The following is an 18,563-nucleotide window of genomic DNA, read 5'->3' on the forward strand; positions in this document are numbered from 1 at the left end:
TCAAGCAAGGAAAAAGAAAAAACAACATCTCACAGTAAGAGTATTTTACCAGAATCCTTATATACTGTCATTGCTGTACTATAGTTGGTGAGTTGAATTGTAGATTTTCAGTTCAGCGATGCGCATGAACACCTGTCAAAATAATCACAGCTTTGTTTCTTTAGTACTGGCCTCTGAACAGCCTTCAGGTCACAATGACATTATTGAGATTAGCACCTTGGCAATTACTTATAGAAACAGTTGAAAGTTATTCAAATAAAAGTGGTGGTTCAAGAAAGATTACAAGACCTTTACCAAGCAAACGGTTCTTCAAAAAAAGTAGTTATATTAAAAATACATAATTCATGACAGAACATTTTATTTTACCCCTGTCAAGGCAAATAAAAAATATTGCATACAATGGGTGCACTCAAAATCTATGGGGCCAAGTTCTGCACCAAATTAAGTAGAAATTTTGCTGAAGTACCAACTGGAAATCTTATTTTATGGCCACCGTAATCATTAAGATTTTTATTACTATTATTTCACAGGTATTTGGCTTTCATCTAACAAACAGTGCATCATTTGACCTATAATAAATAAGTGTAATATAGAAAAAATTATACATCAACAGTGTATACTCCCTATTTCATACTACATCAATTAGCATGACCAAAACTGGCCATACCTACACCCAGTATTGATTGCGCTTCAAAGTTGGGTTTGTTTTCCGACAATACTGGACCATTTCAGGATCAAGGCTTAACCAGCTGTTTTGCTGAGACCGTTCTACAGTTGTAGAAACCACCGCAGGAAGCAGATGTTCATGTCTTACTGCCATGAATGTTGAGGCTGTACTTCTCTCAGCTCCCTTCAGGAGAGGAGTCACTGTAACACTGGGTATAGTCAAGCTCCGTTCCAGACATTGATCCTGACTACTGAGTACAGCATCTGTCTGACTTTTGACAAGCGGTTTTGTCTTTTCTTTCTTCTGACACATTAGCAAAACACACACAGAAATAACAGCAACTATGAGTAGCACGGACACCAGGACCAGGGGTATAATGATGTACCAAGGGTTGCTGCTTTCACCTGACTGCTCTCTGGGACTCCTGGCATTAACCTGGGCTGTGGTCTTAGTCCCCGCAGATCCACTTGTTTCCATTGCCAGATTTAGCAACGGACCTTCCTCATGTAGATTTCCCCAGTGATTCTGCCCTGGCCACATGGTTGGTCCAGTCTTCTGTGATGCTGCTGTATTCTGAGAGGAGGCTGGTGGTTCGTTCTTTGAGGTAGTGTAAATCTTTAAAGTGGTTGTGCTGGTTATGGAAGGCGCTTCAGTTGTAAAATCCTGCACAAGTGAAGGACTGTATGGCACAATGGAATACTGAAAATAGCCGACAGCAGGCTGCACAGTGTCTGCCCTGAGTATAAAGGTGAATGAGTCATTTAACAAATCAATGCCTGTCATATTCGTGTCTATGTCTAGAAGCACAACACCGCTATCAATGTCAGCCTGGGTGAATGTCTGAACATCTTCAAACACAGTATCATTCACGAACCTTTTCTTTACAATCCTTCCATGAGACGGGGGCACTATCACTTCAAACCTAGGATTACTATTTGTCAAATTAGCTAGCTCAGAAGCATTCAGGTCAATGCTTCTGAATTTATAAGATGCATGATTTGAAATCTGCATGTTAGGTACAACATGTACTAAAGGCTTCACTGTGATGTTCAACACTTGTCCTGTTAGATTGCCTTCTGCAGTGAAGACCATAAACTCCAGTACTTCTTTGGACGCAGTGAGATTTTTCAGGTGGTAAGACAGCCTTCCTGCGTACAAATCTGCCTGTTCAAATTTAGTAACCTGCTCATTTCCAATCATCAGGTGCCCATATTTGAGTGGCTGAGTTATTTCATACATGATATTAGTGCTTCTCCCATTTGTGACAGCTGAAAGCTGCACATTAGTAATAGTGACAGATGTCTGGCCCTGTGGAAGTGCAACATTGGTAAGGTTGACGAGGACAAGAGCGATTGGTATGACTTCAAGACTGAATAGTTTGTATAAAGGGCGATGTTTACCATCTGTCACACTGAAATAAAACACCCCAGAAGATGAACTTCCATCCTGTACAAACCAAACTTTACCACTGTCAACATCAGCTTGTGTGAAATCCTTTATAGAGACACTAAGATTGCTTTTCATTGCTAGATAACCATTATTGGGGTTGCTAACAATGGTGTATTTGAGCTCGGCTGGGGTGTTATCTAGGTCTTCAACTTTCAGATTCTCTGACCCTAGCACTGACACATCCCCCTGCAAGACTTTTAAATGCAGCCTTTTAGTCTTCAGTTCTGGAGCTTGGTCATTCACTGGAACAACAGTGATATTAAACATCTCCTCTAAAACTTCGCTATGAGGCTTTGATGCAGACTTGCTCTTTAGGTTTAACCAAACAGCAAAAGTGAAATTGTCGTTACGTGATTCAGAATTATCATGTACATACACAATTCCAAATTTGTTCAGTATGTACTGGGAGAAGTTAGGTTTTTCTTTGGTAACGTTTCTTTCTCCAACAACAATCATGCCATGTTGGGGTAAAGATACAACTTGATACCAGACTTCATACATGAAGCGCTGTACCTCAGGTAGCTTAATCAGTAGATTTGAAGCATCTAAATTTGTTTTGTTGATTAATACTCTACCTCCTTCCTGGACTATGGCACCTAGCAGAAAGGAAAAGAGAATCTTAGAAATTGAATATTGTACAGTTGCACTGTTTCAGAGATTAGATATCAAACACTGATGATGCTCAGAAAAGTCTCTCCTTCATGGTATCCTTGATTTCCATGTCACGCTAAAAATAGATTACCACTATTTTTAAAATACAGCCATACATAGGAGACAAGATTTTCTATTGATGCATACCTTAAGGTTAAAGAAATATCAATATCTTGATGCTTCTGACAGTGTTTCTACCTACCATTACAGCAAAATGGAAAATACCTACCACAGCAATAGGGAGGATCTAAAATAGGTAGTTAATCTCATTTTTAAGATGCAATGATGCAGTTTTCCAAGATACTATCTACTCTACGCTGTGTGACAAAAGTATTCTGGTCATTTGTTACTGAAGAGAAAGTAGCCTTTGTTTTTTGACATTTGTTCATTGGTACCCTGACAGATCCAAACCAATTTGGAGCCCAAACAGTACAGCATCTTTACCTGTATTTGCTAGAAGACGACTGTTCTGATCGTGCCTGGTAATTTCATATGAAATGTCAATATGGAACACTTGGAGGTCCAGAGATGATGGTGGAGAGGAGACAGTAAATGTAAAGAAATCTTCTGCACTCCAGCCCGCTGACTCGGCATGTAAGTGCTCATACATGATGACACCTTCATCCACCTGTTTAGGGTAAAGAAAAGCCATAGGTGTAAGAGGAGAATAATTTTAAATACAGACATGTAAGTAGAGAAAAAAATATATCTTAAGAACAGTGTTCAAGAGAGGCCTTTGTCCCTTAGTCCACACACAGTGTATAAGCAACTTACATTGAGATTATCTTGCATTTGTCTTTCTCTTAAGATGGACTCTGTGTTGCCAGAAAAGCTTACTTGAAAGTAGGTTAAACGATACTGGGCATGAATGGTTAACTAAAGGCCTTATGTGAAGAACAGAGATACAAAACATTGAGAAACTTATCTCAAACTAGCAATGGTAATGGTGAACATGAACTCAGCTGGACTGTATCTTTAGTGAATCCATTACCCCTGGACAAGAGGTAATGGATTCAAGCTGGAACACAGGAGGTTCCACTTAAATTTGAGAAGAAACTTCTTCTCAGTGAGGGTGACAGAGCACTGGAACAGGCTGCCCAGGGAGGTTGTGGAGTCTCCTTCTCTGGAGACATTCAAAACTCGCCTGGACGCCTTCCTGTGCAACCTCGTCTAGGTGTTCCTGCTCCGACAGGGGGATTGGACTAGATGATCTTTTGAGGTCCCTTCCAATCCCTAGCATACTGTGATACTGTGTAATTGGAGCATCATATGTCTAGGGTTTTTTTCTTTATAAGGATACCAGCAGGGCTGGATTCATTGTCCTGAAAAAGCATATGAAAAACTGAAGAGTTGAAAAGGACTTTGATGCAGGTATTTAATGGTGAATAGCAAAAAATACTTGGTAAGAGACTACAGAAACAAGAAGGAGGTGCAAGGACCATTGAAATATACTCTCATTTATAACCAAAGAGTTGATGGGATTATGTAGTGAAAAATTTCTATGTTAAAGAAAGAAGGGGATTCCTAAGAGACAGGAAGGAACCCGGCTTGTCCTATATCTGCCTCCAGTGACCTTGCAGATCGTCATACGCAAGAGAATCCTATCAGTCCCACCGTGAGGATTTAAGCTTCAAAGTACTGCAAAATACTGCAGTAAATCTTCAGAGAAACACATATTTATACAAGATATAACCATTTATCTCTTTAGGCCCTAAAGCAAAAGGCAGTATTTTCAGACTAGGATTCTCACCAGTTGGAACTACACCTGAACTTTAAGATCAATACTGTAATACATTGAAACTGCAATAGGATTCCTAATAACCACAAGACTAGAACACTTATGAAATCTCATCCAGTAGATTCAGCGTCTGGTCTGCTTGATAATTCATCCACTGACCTGAAGACAGCTATACCTATTAAATCTTTGGCAACTTCCCAGGTGACCAGTGACCTGGCTTGCATGTGTTTGTTCATAATTGCCAGAGAGGTCCCTGTTTGAGATGGTGCTGACTCTGAGTTTACTATTTGTAACAGACTCTACACAGCTTGCAAACACCCTGAAGGAACTCCTTAGCACACGTTCCCACTACATATGCTTGAAAGGTGTGAAAAAAGAAAACAAAAACCCCCTGCTGCTATCATGGAGGAAGCACTTTAGCAGTGTAGAATCTGAGCTGTGACCACAGGGGCAGACAGCTAATCCTGAAATGACTGCAATGATCTCACCACGGAGATCACAAAGGAGACAGGGCTTGGCAGCCCCAAAACCATCCCAACGTATTACCTAAAAAATTCAGACTGATGTCATAACATCCTATATGCACATCTCCAGGTTTATGCTTTCCCTACATGGATTTAATTCTTAATGACTATTATAGGACAAAACAAAAAAAAGTCGATATTAAAAGGGTATGTTTATTCAGGACAACTTTCCAAACTATGCCTCTAGGACTCCAAGCTGGAGAAAGCAAATTTTTTTAACAAGAACAGGCAAAATATGCATCCTTTAAATTCAGGGGTGTTTAGTATCAATCGTAATAGGGTATTTATTTTTTTTTAATTGCAAGCCCATGCTAATATCTGCACTAAGAAGTGAATGGAATGGGTGAGGATTTCTGTCTTTACCTCTGTAATGATTTTAAATATAATGAAGAAACTGTGGCTTGCTGCAAGATGAAAATACTTCTAAGATACCACAGAAAGTACTGGCAGAGAAGAAAAACCCAAACGTCATGTCGAAAACTACTGTGTTATTCAGGTGTGTTTAATGCACAATTAATTTTCCTATATTGGCTGAACAACAACTGTCCATCAAAAAATTTCTTGGAATGCAAAAGTGATTTCAATTCTTTTTCTTTGGCAACAAAGCAATAAACTACTGGGCATAGGGAAGTGTTCAGCACCATAGCAAAAGTGCTAACTATTTCTATAAGCTAGCTGCACAGTACTTTTCAGAAGTTCAAGTTCCACAATACAGAATGAAGTCAATGAAAACCCAAAGAAATAAACTAACACAAAATATTTTCAATTCAAATCAGATTTACAAGCTTCTTATTACCAAACAGAAATTGAATGCCTTATTCTCTGTTACATGAAGAATATACAATGTTTGTAATATCAATGTCATTTTCTCACTGATATTTAACTTCATGCGGCTACAACACACTAGACAGTGAAAGTTTATTTAGGATGTCTTTTCTTTCCCTTATATCTCACTCTCTACCAGAATAAATAGCAAGCTGCCTAGGATACCTTCATTCTACCTGCAGTAAGTCACTTAGCTCTTTTTGTTTGAAGTGAAAGCGGCCAATACAAATACCTCCAACAGAGAAGAAAAGCATACACATTATTACAGCTCAAATCCTTACATAATTTACAAAGTTCAAAGGAAAGTTAGTGATACATTAATAAGAACTAAAGCTATAGAGAATATGGCATGTTCTGACATGGAACTGTCTCATAAAAATGTAAAGATCATATCCATAGGCAAAAAGTGTAAAACTTCAAAACCTTAGCTGAAAGATTTTTTGTCTGACATGCTTAACTGTTTCATCTAATGCTCATAAAAATCACGCACTTTAGGAACAGAAGGGAAAAGTGTCATTACACAGTTTATTTCCATAATAATGTAAGACAAAACTCAGCAACTATTGCAACAAGACCAGTAATATAATGGGATTAGAACATAGTTTCAAGAGAAACGTTCTGTGTTCATCAAGCTCAAGTGGAGATTCATTCCAGCCCAGTCCCTGGTCAGGTTCTTTTAAAGTCCAATGATAACTAATAAAAATGTCAACCTTTTTTCCAGCTTTTATTGGCCAAGTTTCAAATTCTGGCCAATAGATTTTCCATTCCTTCAAACACTAAATCAAACAGCCACTTTTACAACCTGTTAATGTAGATTAAGACCAAATTATCTCTTATTTTTTCCTCCAGCAAAGTCAGATTAAGCCCCTTTTATCTCCCTCACTTAGATTTTGAGAATAACCTAAGTGCACACAGAGCACACAGTTAGGTCTCCGTACAGAATCTGAATCTAAGTCACTTCTTTTCAGTTGCAAAAGACTGTTTTCCATGTTACATGAGCTGCCACGTTTCAGTCATTCAAGTATGAGACCCTGTATCACAGTTAAGATTCTTTAAACACTTAATATCAGAGCCAATCAAGTCAATAAAAGCCCTCTTGGGGACACCCATGAGCACTGTGTACAGCTGAAATGAATTTGATACTTGGACTTTTCATAGAGCAAAAGGCTATTCCTTCTGCCAAAAACTAAAGGCTTCCAACCTCGGACTGCTGGTTAATGGCACCAGAACAGCTCTTCTTGAAAAATACTGTTACAAGCAAAACAGTGGAAATTGCCAAGACCCTGCTAGTATCCAAGCAGAGAGGAACAAAGGCTCCTCTTGCGTTCATTACTAGCTGCCAGATATTTAATGACACAGCAAATCTCGGTGATCGCACTGATGGGTCACATATGCTTGGTTACTGGATCAGACAAAGAACGAGCAACTGAGATGCCCTTTGAAGTAACAATCTACCCTTGAACTAGTTATTATAAAGTAAATGCTTACCATAGACTGCGTAAAACTGAGGATTTCCTGAGTGGTATTATCAGAACTTACTCTGATCAGCCTTCCAAGTTTTGGGGAAGTTACAATCATAAAAGTTATAGTTCTGTTTCCTGTATTGGTCACATCATTGGTTACAGCTTTCAGGTCATGTCGTAAAATAGGTTTCCTGGAACCTAAAAAATGTCAATTATAAGTAACATAGATTTGCAACAGCAATTTTTCCCAATGGGTAAGTTTTGTAAGCATGACTCACCCTCTCATCTAGATATTCTACTTAGCATTTTAATAACATTGTATAAGATGAGCAAGTTTACCGTTTTTCTAGTTACCTTCTAGTTACAACTCTTCCACAGCTTTTTCAATCAAAAAGGCCACCAGTAGGATATACCTCTGTTTTACAGAAATGAAAAAAGTGCAGTTCTCTTTAGCGCATGTAATTGCTAAATACCACCTTCTGCAAAAACAACCCAAAGTAAGGAGTAGAGCATGTATAAGAAGCCCTGTTCCTCTATTACATGTCTAGAACCAAATTAAGACTCCAGCTGAAGACACCATTGCTAATGTTGTTTGGTAATCCTAGTTGCCCACAGAAGGCAGGGAGATTTGGCAGAGCAAAGCCTTAACACAGTAAAGTTTCTAGTGAACACACAAACCAAAATTGATTATTACTGAAGCTTGTACCACACCTTATCGATATGAAAGACGATTTTCATCAAATGAACTTATAAAATAAATACTGAATTAAAGAAATTAGGGAGACCACCACACAACAGAAATAACAGCCTGAACTGAAATAATGTATTATTAAGATGGATGGACACCAAGAGGTAACAAAATCCTTTTAATACATAGCACCACACTAACCAGTACCTTTTTGCTTAAAGATTATAAAGATTATAAAGAGCTTTCTGGCTTTTAGTCAAACCAAGACAATTTTTGACATAGCTGGGACAAAACCAAACCTAGTAATTTCCTAAAAGAAAAAAGAAGTTTTATTTGGCTTCTTTTTGATGCACTGTTTCACGGTACACACTCAGCAAACTAAATCTCATGTTTAATGATACTTTTGGAGGAGCAATAGATTCCTATAATCCTATTCCCTCTGCCCCCACTTCTGCCCCCATTTTTACATTTTCTTTTTTTCTTGAGCAACAAGCTTTTCTAGGTATCAATACATAATTTCAGATACTAGCAGTATCTGAAGTCTGAATTATCAATCCATCTTTGATAAAGTGTAATGTTTATACAGGAATAACACAAAATAACATGCTCCTGCTATAATATTCAGAAGAAAAAATATGGTAAGCAAACTGAAGAATGGAGATGTTTTGCAAGCCATTAGTAATGTCAGGATTCTGCCTGTTTACAGGTATTTGTGCCCTGGTTCAAATGACATAAACTTTGAAACAGAGTTGATATAATGAAATGAGATCTCCGACTCTGCCTGTTTTCCCCTTTCTACCTTCCCATGCCTCTCTGTCTCCATACTGCTTTGAAAAGCAAAGCAGTCCCTCGGGTCTAGAAAAATTCTTCCACATGATATCTAAAACAACAAGCCTCCCTCTTCTTCCTCTCTCTTTTTCCCCCCTTTTTGCGTGACTGCAGAGAAGGAAGCACAACCTTGAGTGGTGCGTAGAGCAGATGTGGTCAGGAAAGTACAACTGAGAGCAACAGTTGATCAAATGACGTGTATCTGCAAACAGAGTTATTTCTCAATAACCTCCTACTTATGCAAAGCGGGTCTCATTGCCTTAACAGTGTAAGACAGAATAACTCTCAAACATGGTCACACTGTAGTGCTGGAAGTTACCACTCCAATTTTGCATAACCAAACCAGGTTTTCTCACCACCACCATCACAGTGCAGGCAGACGGGGACAGAGGACGTGTACCACAAAGCCCCTGTTTGTTCCTAATAGACCTGATCTCACCCACTGCACAGCACAGGCTGAAATCCAGGCTAGGACCACAGACAATAAATTGTCTCATGCTTTCCTGTAAAATGGGATCCTCCCCCAACCATAATCTTCTCCTTCACCGACTTCTGTCCTGAGACTTCAGAACCTTTTCCAGTGTTCATAGTAGTTCTGCTCCGGTATGACCCCTCAACTGGAGAGGAAGGTTATATGCCATGCCAGACAACAGACTGGGTGAAGGAAAGGGAAGTGAGAACACTGTCTGCTTGTTATCAGGCACCGTAGCAGACAGATCACAAAACCAACCCCACCCAGACACTGGGGAAAGGAACAGAGAGAGGGGAGGAAGACACACAGCAAGGATTGGTGATGCCAAGTAGGGCCAAACTAATCCATACTAAGTAGAATGCCACAGCATAAGGCCATTATTGGTACCTAATAATTTTGGTATCCATTTTTACTGCCTACTTTTAAGATAGAAAGTGATTCAGCATGAGCATTGTGCTTATCACTGCTAAACAGTTATGAATCATCTCATCTACTGACTACTTAGACAGTTTTACTTCCGAACACCTACAAGTCAGGCTGCCTCTCCTCCTCAAAGAGCAACTCAGCTCATTCCTTCTTTCAGCAGTTGCTTCCCTGAAGAGAGCAAATGCTCACATTGTAGATATCTAGCATTTCTAAGAAAACACTCATATATCTAGGAGTCAGTTTACTGAGCATGCTGAATAAAAGAAGCTCCCGTTGAACAGAAAAAATCCATAAATTGTATAAACAAATCTGGTATATCCAACACAAAAGAATACAGCAGTACATGCTCTTATAAAATTGCAGAAAAATATGCTTGATAAAATAGTTTATACCCAGTCATGAAACATGGCAAATTCTTCACGATGTATTCAATTTTTACTTCCCTAGAGAGAAGATTCTTTAAGTTGTCTCAAAATTAAGTTTTCATGCAGTGCCATAAAATATAACAGGACACTGGCTATCGTTTATATGTGTATTAACCATTTCGCATGATCATTGTTGTAATAGTCACTTCATGATGAGCAAGTACAGCTGAAACTCATAGAGCTCCAGAATGTCTTTTAAAAGTATCATAACGAGAACAGGTGTAAAAGCTAGTAATATTTTTTAACACCAAAATGGAATTTCACTAAGCCAAAGTAAACAAGAATTCAGGAAAAAATGTAGGCTTAGATGAATACAGCTTGCAGTGCTGAAAATACTGTATTTTGCTAACTGGAGAACTGATAGTCTAGAGACTTTGCCTTCTATGGAAGTATCAAGCATAGTTTTCTTACAATTATCTTTGGCTTAAGACAGAATTCCTGTAAATCCCTGTGCCTGAGGCAACCTTACACACCAAAATCGCAGATTAATAAGCTTTGTAAATGGATTTATGTGAATCTCATTTATATTGACTGAATTACAAGATCATGCTGCTACAATCTCATTTTTTGTTGCCCCTGTTTAAGTGGCTTTTGTTGCAAGACTTTGTTTATGCAGCTTATATTCAGGAAGTTTAAGAAACTAAAGCGCTCCTCTTCTGTATCACATTAATAAATAAAACTACAGATTAATACCTACAGAGCTTTACCAATTCTCAATCTCTGGCTATACAGATCATGTTCAGAGCAAAAAGAAGGCAGCACAAACAAAAGTGTGATGCAAGACATTGCTGAGAGAAGGCTAACCTTCATTTCTCCTTTAATCCTGCAATTAATGTTAGATTACTAACTCAATGAGGGATTACTCTTGCCAATGCAAAGCAGTAAATGGCTCTGGAGAGACTCTCTTAACACATTGACTCCTGCAGAAGCAGGATTTCATTAAAAAAATACTCAGCTGATGATACAACTATTTCCAATGCACAAATACTAATCAAAGTTTTCAGTCCTTGTGACTCATCAAACAGTCTATGTTGCTCTCTGTAACTCAGCTCAAACAGTAAGAAACTGAACTAGCAATCTGGAGAGCTTTCATGTACCATTCAGAATCCCACAGACACAAGCTTCACTCTGCTTTTACCAGGCAAAACCACAACCAGCTGAGACACCTCTAAAAATATGAATATAATATAGGGCTTTTAAACAAATCTGAATGGAGAATGTTCAGAGTTTAGGCAGTCTTATTGTCACACTGTGCTTATATATTTCACTGCCAATTTCCGTAACTCCAAGCATATGCGCATAACAAAAAGTTAAAAGACTATAAAACAATAAAGCAATGTGTTGTTTGATAAAATATAACTGTTCTTTTAAAAATCAGACAGATAGACTTCCTAGGTACAGTTTTCTATAGTTTAGCCACTAGCTATCTGAGAAATAACCGTACATTATACAATTTTTTCAGGTGGATGAAACCATGATAATCTTTGAAAACAGACCTGGAAAGACTCCAAGTCCTCTGTTCACTTCAAGGCTAATGACTAGTGTCCGAGCTGTGATGCTAAAAATCTGTCGAGGTGCAAAGTTCAAACCATCTGTTACTTGAAAGTTGAAGCCTCCAGACATTGCTCCTGTAGAAAACAGAAATGTGTATTTATTCTCATATTATTCTATTTGTCATCTAAAACATACATACACTGGACACCTTTTGGTTTTGGCTACAGTGAAATATATCCAAAGTCATCCTGAAGCAACTTTTGATCAGTACCTTTGTCTCTTTATTAGAATTAAATAAACTAGTAATGCAGAGAACACATTCTCAATGAAGAACTACTGGCTGTTGCTTACACTGAAGGTCAGACATCCCTTAGATATAAATTAGCACAGTGGCCCTTCCTTTCTTTCTTCACTGATCCCAGTGGAGCTGAAACCAAGTTAAACTTCAGGAGACAAATTTCCTACTTGGGAATGTGGGGGAGAGTTAAGCTTGGGGGAAACTCCAAAATTTCTTACTCCTTTTATATCTTAGGAGGGACCAAAGTACTTAAGCAGTGACATTTTCGCAAAGAAGGAATTTGGGGAGAAAAGCATCTAGAATGTTCTTTCATTTTGATTTAGGTTTAAAGGACTAAATCAACTCTCAGGTTGTTTCCTTTGCCTCTTTGCACCACTTCAGCTTTGGTGAAGAGCGTATGTTGTCACAGCTTAAACTATTTCAGAGGTTATGTTTACTCATAATAAATGCACATTTTTTTCTTTAATCTTAGGACTTGTATGTACTTTGGCACAAGTGATAGCAAAATACCTCCAGGAGTCTGAGTGGATTCCTGTAAAAATACATCTCTCAGAACTGACTTATTCAGGTGTACAGAGCTTCCTATATCTTGCTTGAAGTAGAGGCTCCCTAGATGGTTTAATTAAGTAGAAAGATAGAATGAAAAATTGAATCATTAACTGTTGCAAACAGCTACCACTGCTCGTCTACTTGCTTAGCCCAATTTAGCGGTGCGATCTTGCTACGTGAATATATATCCTGAAAGTAAGAGGGTGCCATGTACGTTCACTTAAAGAGCAGCACTCCTTGCCTAACTATAAATTAACATATCAGAAGGTTTAAACGTGGGTTCTGAGATAGTTAACAACTACCCTAGGTGACACTCTTATATCCAGCCAGGCACCAAAGCAGCTCTGGAAGATCAGGTTATATTGTTTTTATTTTAAAAGCTTTTATTCTCTAATGTTTTCTCTCAATAAAAATGCACAAGTAGTTGTGCATTTAAAAAAGGCACTGAGGAGTCTACTATTTGCTTCAGGCTGCCAAAAAAGGGCTTAACTAGCTTCACTTGCTTTTCCGCCTAATGCAGGTCAACTGTCCAAATGAAACAGACATTTTGTCATCGGCAGAGTCAGGAACAGAACTAAATCCTGAAGTGCTGCTTGGGTGGAGCATGTATTATTTTATTGCAATTAATTTTTAAAAGCACATCTGATCAGAGGTGATAAAAAGGACACCAGAAAGAGGATTCTAAAAACTGCACTGAAAAGACATAGAGACTTCAGAACCAACAAGAGTTCAATTCAGTACTGCCCTAAGAAAAACACTGGCAGGGTTTAAGGGCAGACCCCATAGGGTGAAAGTGGGATGGGAGCAAGGGTGAAAAAGGGAAAGAATTCTCCCACTGAGAGAGGAGTACAGAAAAGGAAAGGTATGTTCTGGTTCTGCATTTATGCTGGTGACAGAACAATTGGGGATTACAGAGGAAACAAAAGGGAAAACATGAGAACGAAGAGGAAGATTCGCAACTCACAGCACAGAACAAGCAGCATAATGGAACTCAGAAGACTGAGCAAAGATGAAGGGAAATTTTTATGAAGTCTAATACTAGAGGCATAAAAGCAAAGTGCAGTAGTAATTTCTTTGGCAGTACAAAAGACCCTGAGGATGGAGAGTCACTGCCATGTACAAATGTAAAAGATCTACGGTGCCATGAGGAGCAGCCAGGGGATGGAAAGGCTGCCTCAGCCAAGGAGATGCTGCTCTTCCCCTTGGAAAGGGTTAGAGTGAGTAGATGAGCAGACACCAGACTGTGGAGAACATGAAGTGGAGGTACTTCCCAGAAGGAGCCAAAGAAGCTAGCACACACTAGAAGACTGAAGACAAGGGACAGAGCATCTGAAGAGAAAAGGGGTAAAAAGCCAAATGACAGCAACCAGATAAGGAAAGGCCCCAGGAACAGGCTGGGAGCAAGAAGATGAGATTAACAAGTATACTTCTAGCAACAGTCCAAGATGAAGGAGGAAAGAAAATCACAGACTGAGAAAAGAAAAGAAGCAAAATGTCCGAAGTACTTTCTGAAACACTGGAGGCCACGCGGCTGAGCAGATGGGAGAGCCAGAGCAGCTGCAAGAGCTGACATATGACCTGGGCAATTTTACATTTCAAATTTACTGTACAACCCGCACTCCCACTCACTGGAAAATGAAATTTGCTGTTCTTTTTATGTTTATTAATCAAGATTCACTTCCTAAGGCTACAGATGTGCTTTTGCCCTTTCTGGAACACAGAGTGGATTCATTTCCTCACGCTGATGGTACCACCGTCCTACCACCATAGGGGTTTTTACATGTCAACGTCTCCCTTGGAACAATTTAAACAGCTTGGTTCACTTTTGCCATGCTCTTGACCTTTCACTTCCTGGCCAATTATTTGAGCAGGATACTTACAGCTCACCAGCAGCTGCTTGTAAAGCAATTTCATCAACACATACGCACTCTGCAAGACAGTGCATCGGAAGTCAGAGCACTTTAACCTGCACCATGCCTCATGAAGACACAGCACAGATCTGGAGTAAGTGCTGCACCCAAAGGAGCACTGGAAACAATTCCAGCCTGCCTCAGGGCTGGCACGAGAGTGCTGTACCTCTTCCATCTCCTTCCCCAAAATTGATTTATTCCTTCTTTAGCACCTCCTTTCTTATTTCAGCTGAGGTAACATGATAACAGAGTGGGAGCAGGAGAAAAGCAGCTATCGCACTGTAAAAGCCCCACCTCTTCCTCTGACTGGAACCCCACTGGGATCTTCACTCCTGCCGCTTCCCAGCACTGCCATTCAAGGATGAATGAAGCTGCCCTGACTTCTTTTATTATTGTTCACACATTCTCTCTTTAGCAGCAGTAGCACAAACAAACAAATCTCTGGCCACTGGCAGAAAAGGGTCAATGGTTAAGACTGAATTCCTTCACAGTCTGAATGAGAGGTTGACATCACCCATAACTTCATTGCCCAAAGCTGCTCAGGAACACAGCTACACCATGGCAGGTATCTGAGAGACTGTTGGTCCATGAATAGCTCTGCACTGTAGCAAGACAGAAAGGCTTCAGGAGATACTTAATTATAATAGTCAAAAAAACGGATTTCATTATCTCTGAAAGCTGCAAGACAATACTCCCCTACTGCAAACTTGCATTCAGAAAGAAGGCTGCTACCAACTGAACCACTAATACACCAAGGTTTTTTGATGCCCACACATTTAAGTAGTCATCAGACCCTTTCCTGTTTAGTTTGTGAGATCATGTATCACATAATCAGTGCTCTGAGATTTTTGTGACATTACAAGGCGATCTTCAAAGGATTACCAACACGAATATACTGACTAGGAGCAGTATTTTGGTAACAGAGGTTGTATTTTTGAAACCACATACCATTGTGTACAAATACCAGCTGCCCTTCAATTATGTGAGCCTGGGTAAAATTAAGGATGCTCTTGTTCGGAGAAGACTTCAGAGCCAAGTGCCCATTGCTAGGTGGAGTAATGGAATATATCAGTTCCGACGGTGAGGAGTCCTTGTCTTCTGCACGGAGGTCATCAACAGTTATTTCTGTGACTGAACCCACCCAGACCTAGAAAAGCAAAAATAAATAAAAAAATTAATAATAAAGAAAATGCATACAAAATAAAATCAGGGGGAAAAATCCTTCAAAGAAAAAGAAAGAATAAAGATTTGTGCAATGCAACACTGGCAGCTATGACAGGTTTCCTTACTGTCCATCCAAATCTCTGATCATGGACTGGAATAGTTAATGTTGACAAGTGGTATTAAAAAAACAAGACCACAAAATAATAGAAGCAAACACACTCTACATCAGTTTGAGTTTTAGACAGATGCAGCATGAGTGCTCTATTTGTCAGGCACTATCCAAACTCGTACAAACACAACAAAATTGTATTTTGATAACTGAGTCAAGGAGCTCCTTTCCAACACATACACATGAATATTGCTGTCATGTACTTCACAGCAGGCAAGGCATTCAATATGCTCTACTTTCACCAGCAGAAAAGAAAAAAGAAAAACAGCCTGGGGACGGCATCATCTCTAATACAAATGGAACACTTCTTGTAGCTGCATTATTTGCTTTTAACAAGATGCACTAAAATCCCTTTTTTAGTGCACCAAAAAACCCACAGAGGTGCTCAGTCCAGTGGGAGATGAAGGAATCAACACCTCCAACAGCTGCTTAGCACTTTGCAAGGTCATGCTTCCAGACAAAATAGCTAACTAGAATTTGGAAAGATGGTATAAAACCCTTTACTTAATTCTAGTAAATCTAAATGCTTTTGGTTTTTTTAGCTCAAGATATGCACAAACCGCACGATCCTTCTTTCAAGCTGAAAGGACTGCTATCTAAGCTTCATCCATATATCACTGAATAATTTCTTGTTTGGAAATGATAAGCAACAGCCCATTTTACTCTTCATCTTTGCAGTATTTATTTGGAATCGGAGACAAAAGCAGTAACAAAGAACAGCACATATTTATCTCAACATGAAATTAAATTCCTAAATATTCAATACATCAATACCAATTCTTTCCATGTGGAGTTTATATAGTGTACAATCTTAAGAGCCTGAGCTCTTGATAAAAGACAACCCTCAGCTTGAGCTTCAAAACGCATACTGCATCATCCCTTTCTATCCTCCTAGGATCTTAGTTCATTTAACAAATATCCGGTAGTAACATCACACCAAATGGTTGAAGAGGAAACATGATCCTTGACAAAGGGCATTTTAGCTCTGCCAAAACGAAAATCAGCAATCACAATTTTTTCCCTAAGTATTAATTTTACTTTTTAATAAAAGCCATGGAAGAAAAGCCTTTAAAGCCACTGGGATTTTTGCCATGACATTTCAATAAAGGAATGATTTCAGATTACACAGTGTCACAAAATACATGCAATGGAAAAAGGGATATTAAAATGAAATTATATGTGTTTTCTAATTATAAAAAAGTTTGGAAAAGAAGTTGTGTTACATTTTATAATGGAAAATATCTTGCAAACAGAAAATAGCTATTTTCTCCCTTGAAATATGTATTTCTCTGTAATGCAATTACTACTATCAAAGTTTGATAAAAGATGCCACCTGTGAAAATACAGGATGATAACTAATAGCAAAGGCTGTCTTACTGAGTGGCACCAAATAAGCACATCAGTGTGCTTTTGTACTGAGACCCTTTACCTCTTCTCAGTAGCACTTGATTCAGATTATTCTACATAGAAAACAAATGGTCACATACAGAATATGCAAAAACATAAGAAAGGACTATGCAAACATATCATTATAAATGACTCATTAAATGTCCAAAAGTTTCAAATTTTTTTCTCTTATTAAAGGAAAAAAATTAGGGGTTTTTGCTATAATGCCAGTGTTGATTTCTATTGTTCCAGCACACTAACACACAGTGCTTTTTAAAGTATTTAATCTGCTGAGGCACTCCATGACCTGCAACACGAATGAAAGGAGATCCAAGAGCTGAAAAGGGCTGTAGGGAAGTGGACACTAAGAATACGGCAAATACTGTCCAAGTGGCTTATTTTCCACATCTGGGATCAAGTCCTCCTTGAAGAGCACCACGAAAATTGTATCTGAACTTGCAGGATGTAGCATTACACTAAATTTGCATGTGCCTAACACATTCCACAGCCATGGTCCAAAAAAAATGGTTCATAACCATGCCTGCTGGAAAATAATCCATTCTGCTCTACTTACAGCATTCTGCTTATCAGGATCTCCTTGCATGCTATATATCCTACCAGACACTCTATAGTCACAGCCATTTTAATACTCCGGTGAGTGACTGATTTAACGAAAAAAAAAAAGTCAGTGTTTGGTTTTCAAAAAAATCTAATTCTAGAAAAATACGGCCCTCTTGTGGCAAGAGGAAGATACAGTCATTTCACAGCATCACTACCCATAAAGATATACTTAAACACGCACATAAACACAGCAAACAGTGCCAGGATGGTGATTTCCTTAAAACACAAAAAAAAATGATCATAAAAACAAATTACCATAGAACCTGTAGAAATTTTAGGAAATTATACCTAAAATGCTGTATAGTATCTAAATACATCCCTCATGCACTTACTGTTCTACTGGAAAGGCTTTAAATTAAATGCAAGGATTACTAGCATACATTAGAGAAGCTCTCATGACAGTAGAACCTTCTGTATCTTATATGTTACGTGAATGTAAATGCTTCAGCATATCATAAATTCTCAGCCAAAAATAAAAACCAACCAAAAAAAACCAACTCCCTAAAAACTTCACTTAATTTCAATTTCTAGAGAAAAAACAGAAACAACTCCCAAAACGTTTGGTTGTTTGTGCTGCTGGAACTTTCCTCACGGTGTTTATAATCTCAATGGTGTTGATAACCTTGATAACAACAGACAAGGTTGTTTGAAGACGGGATGTTATGGATGCCTCAGAAGAGAAGGAGCTAGAGACTCATTCAACATGTGTGCACATGCTCAACAGTTTCTTGCATTTGGCCAGAAGCCCCATGACAAAGGCCAAAATTAACTTTCATATATCCACACCAACATCAGTGGCCATGTAACGCAGCTCTT

The 18,563-nt window shown here is 38.7% G+C and overlaps 1 protein-coding gene across 1 annotated transcript in view; it reads right to left on the reverse strand.

The window, feature by feature from the left end:
* Positions 1-246: 246 nt before the first annotated feature.
* LOC309683270 (chondroitin sulfate proteoglycan 4-like) overlaps positions 247-18,563 on the reverse strand; it is a gene marked incomplete at its 5' end in the record, with an annotated part of 38,158 nt that continues 19,841 nt past the window's right edge. The window contains 5 exons of the mRNA XM_082497503.1: positions 247-2,712; positions 3,212-3,395; positions 7,343-7,515; positions 11,653-11,784; positions 15,356-15,554. Of these exons, the coding sequence (XP_082353629.1) occupies positions 668-2,712; positions 3,212-3,395; positions 7,343-7,515; positions 11,653-11,784; positions 15,356-15,554 (2,733 nt within the window). The 3' untranslated portion in view covers positions 247-667. The remainder of the gene's footprint in view (positions 2,713-3,211; positions 3,396-7,342; positions 7,516-11,652; positions 11,785-15,355; positions 15,555-18,563) is intronic.

Source organism: Vanellus vanellus (genome assembly GCF_965231255.1).
Source record: "Vanellus vanellus genome assembly, chromosome: Z".
NCBI lineage: Eukaryota > Metazoa > Chordata > Aves > Charadriiformes > Charadriidae > Vanellus > Vanellus vanellus.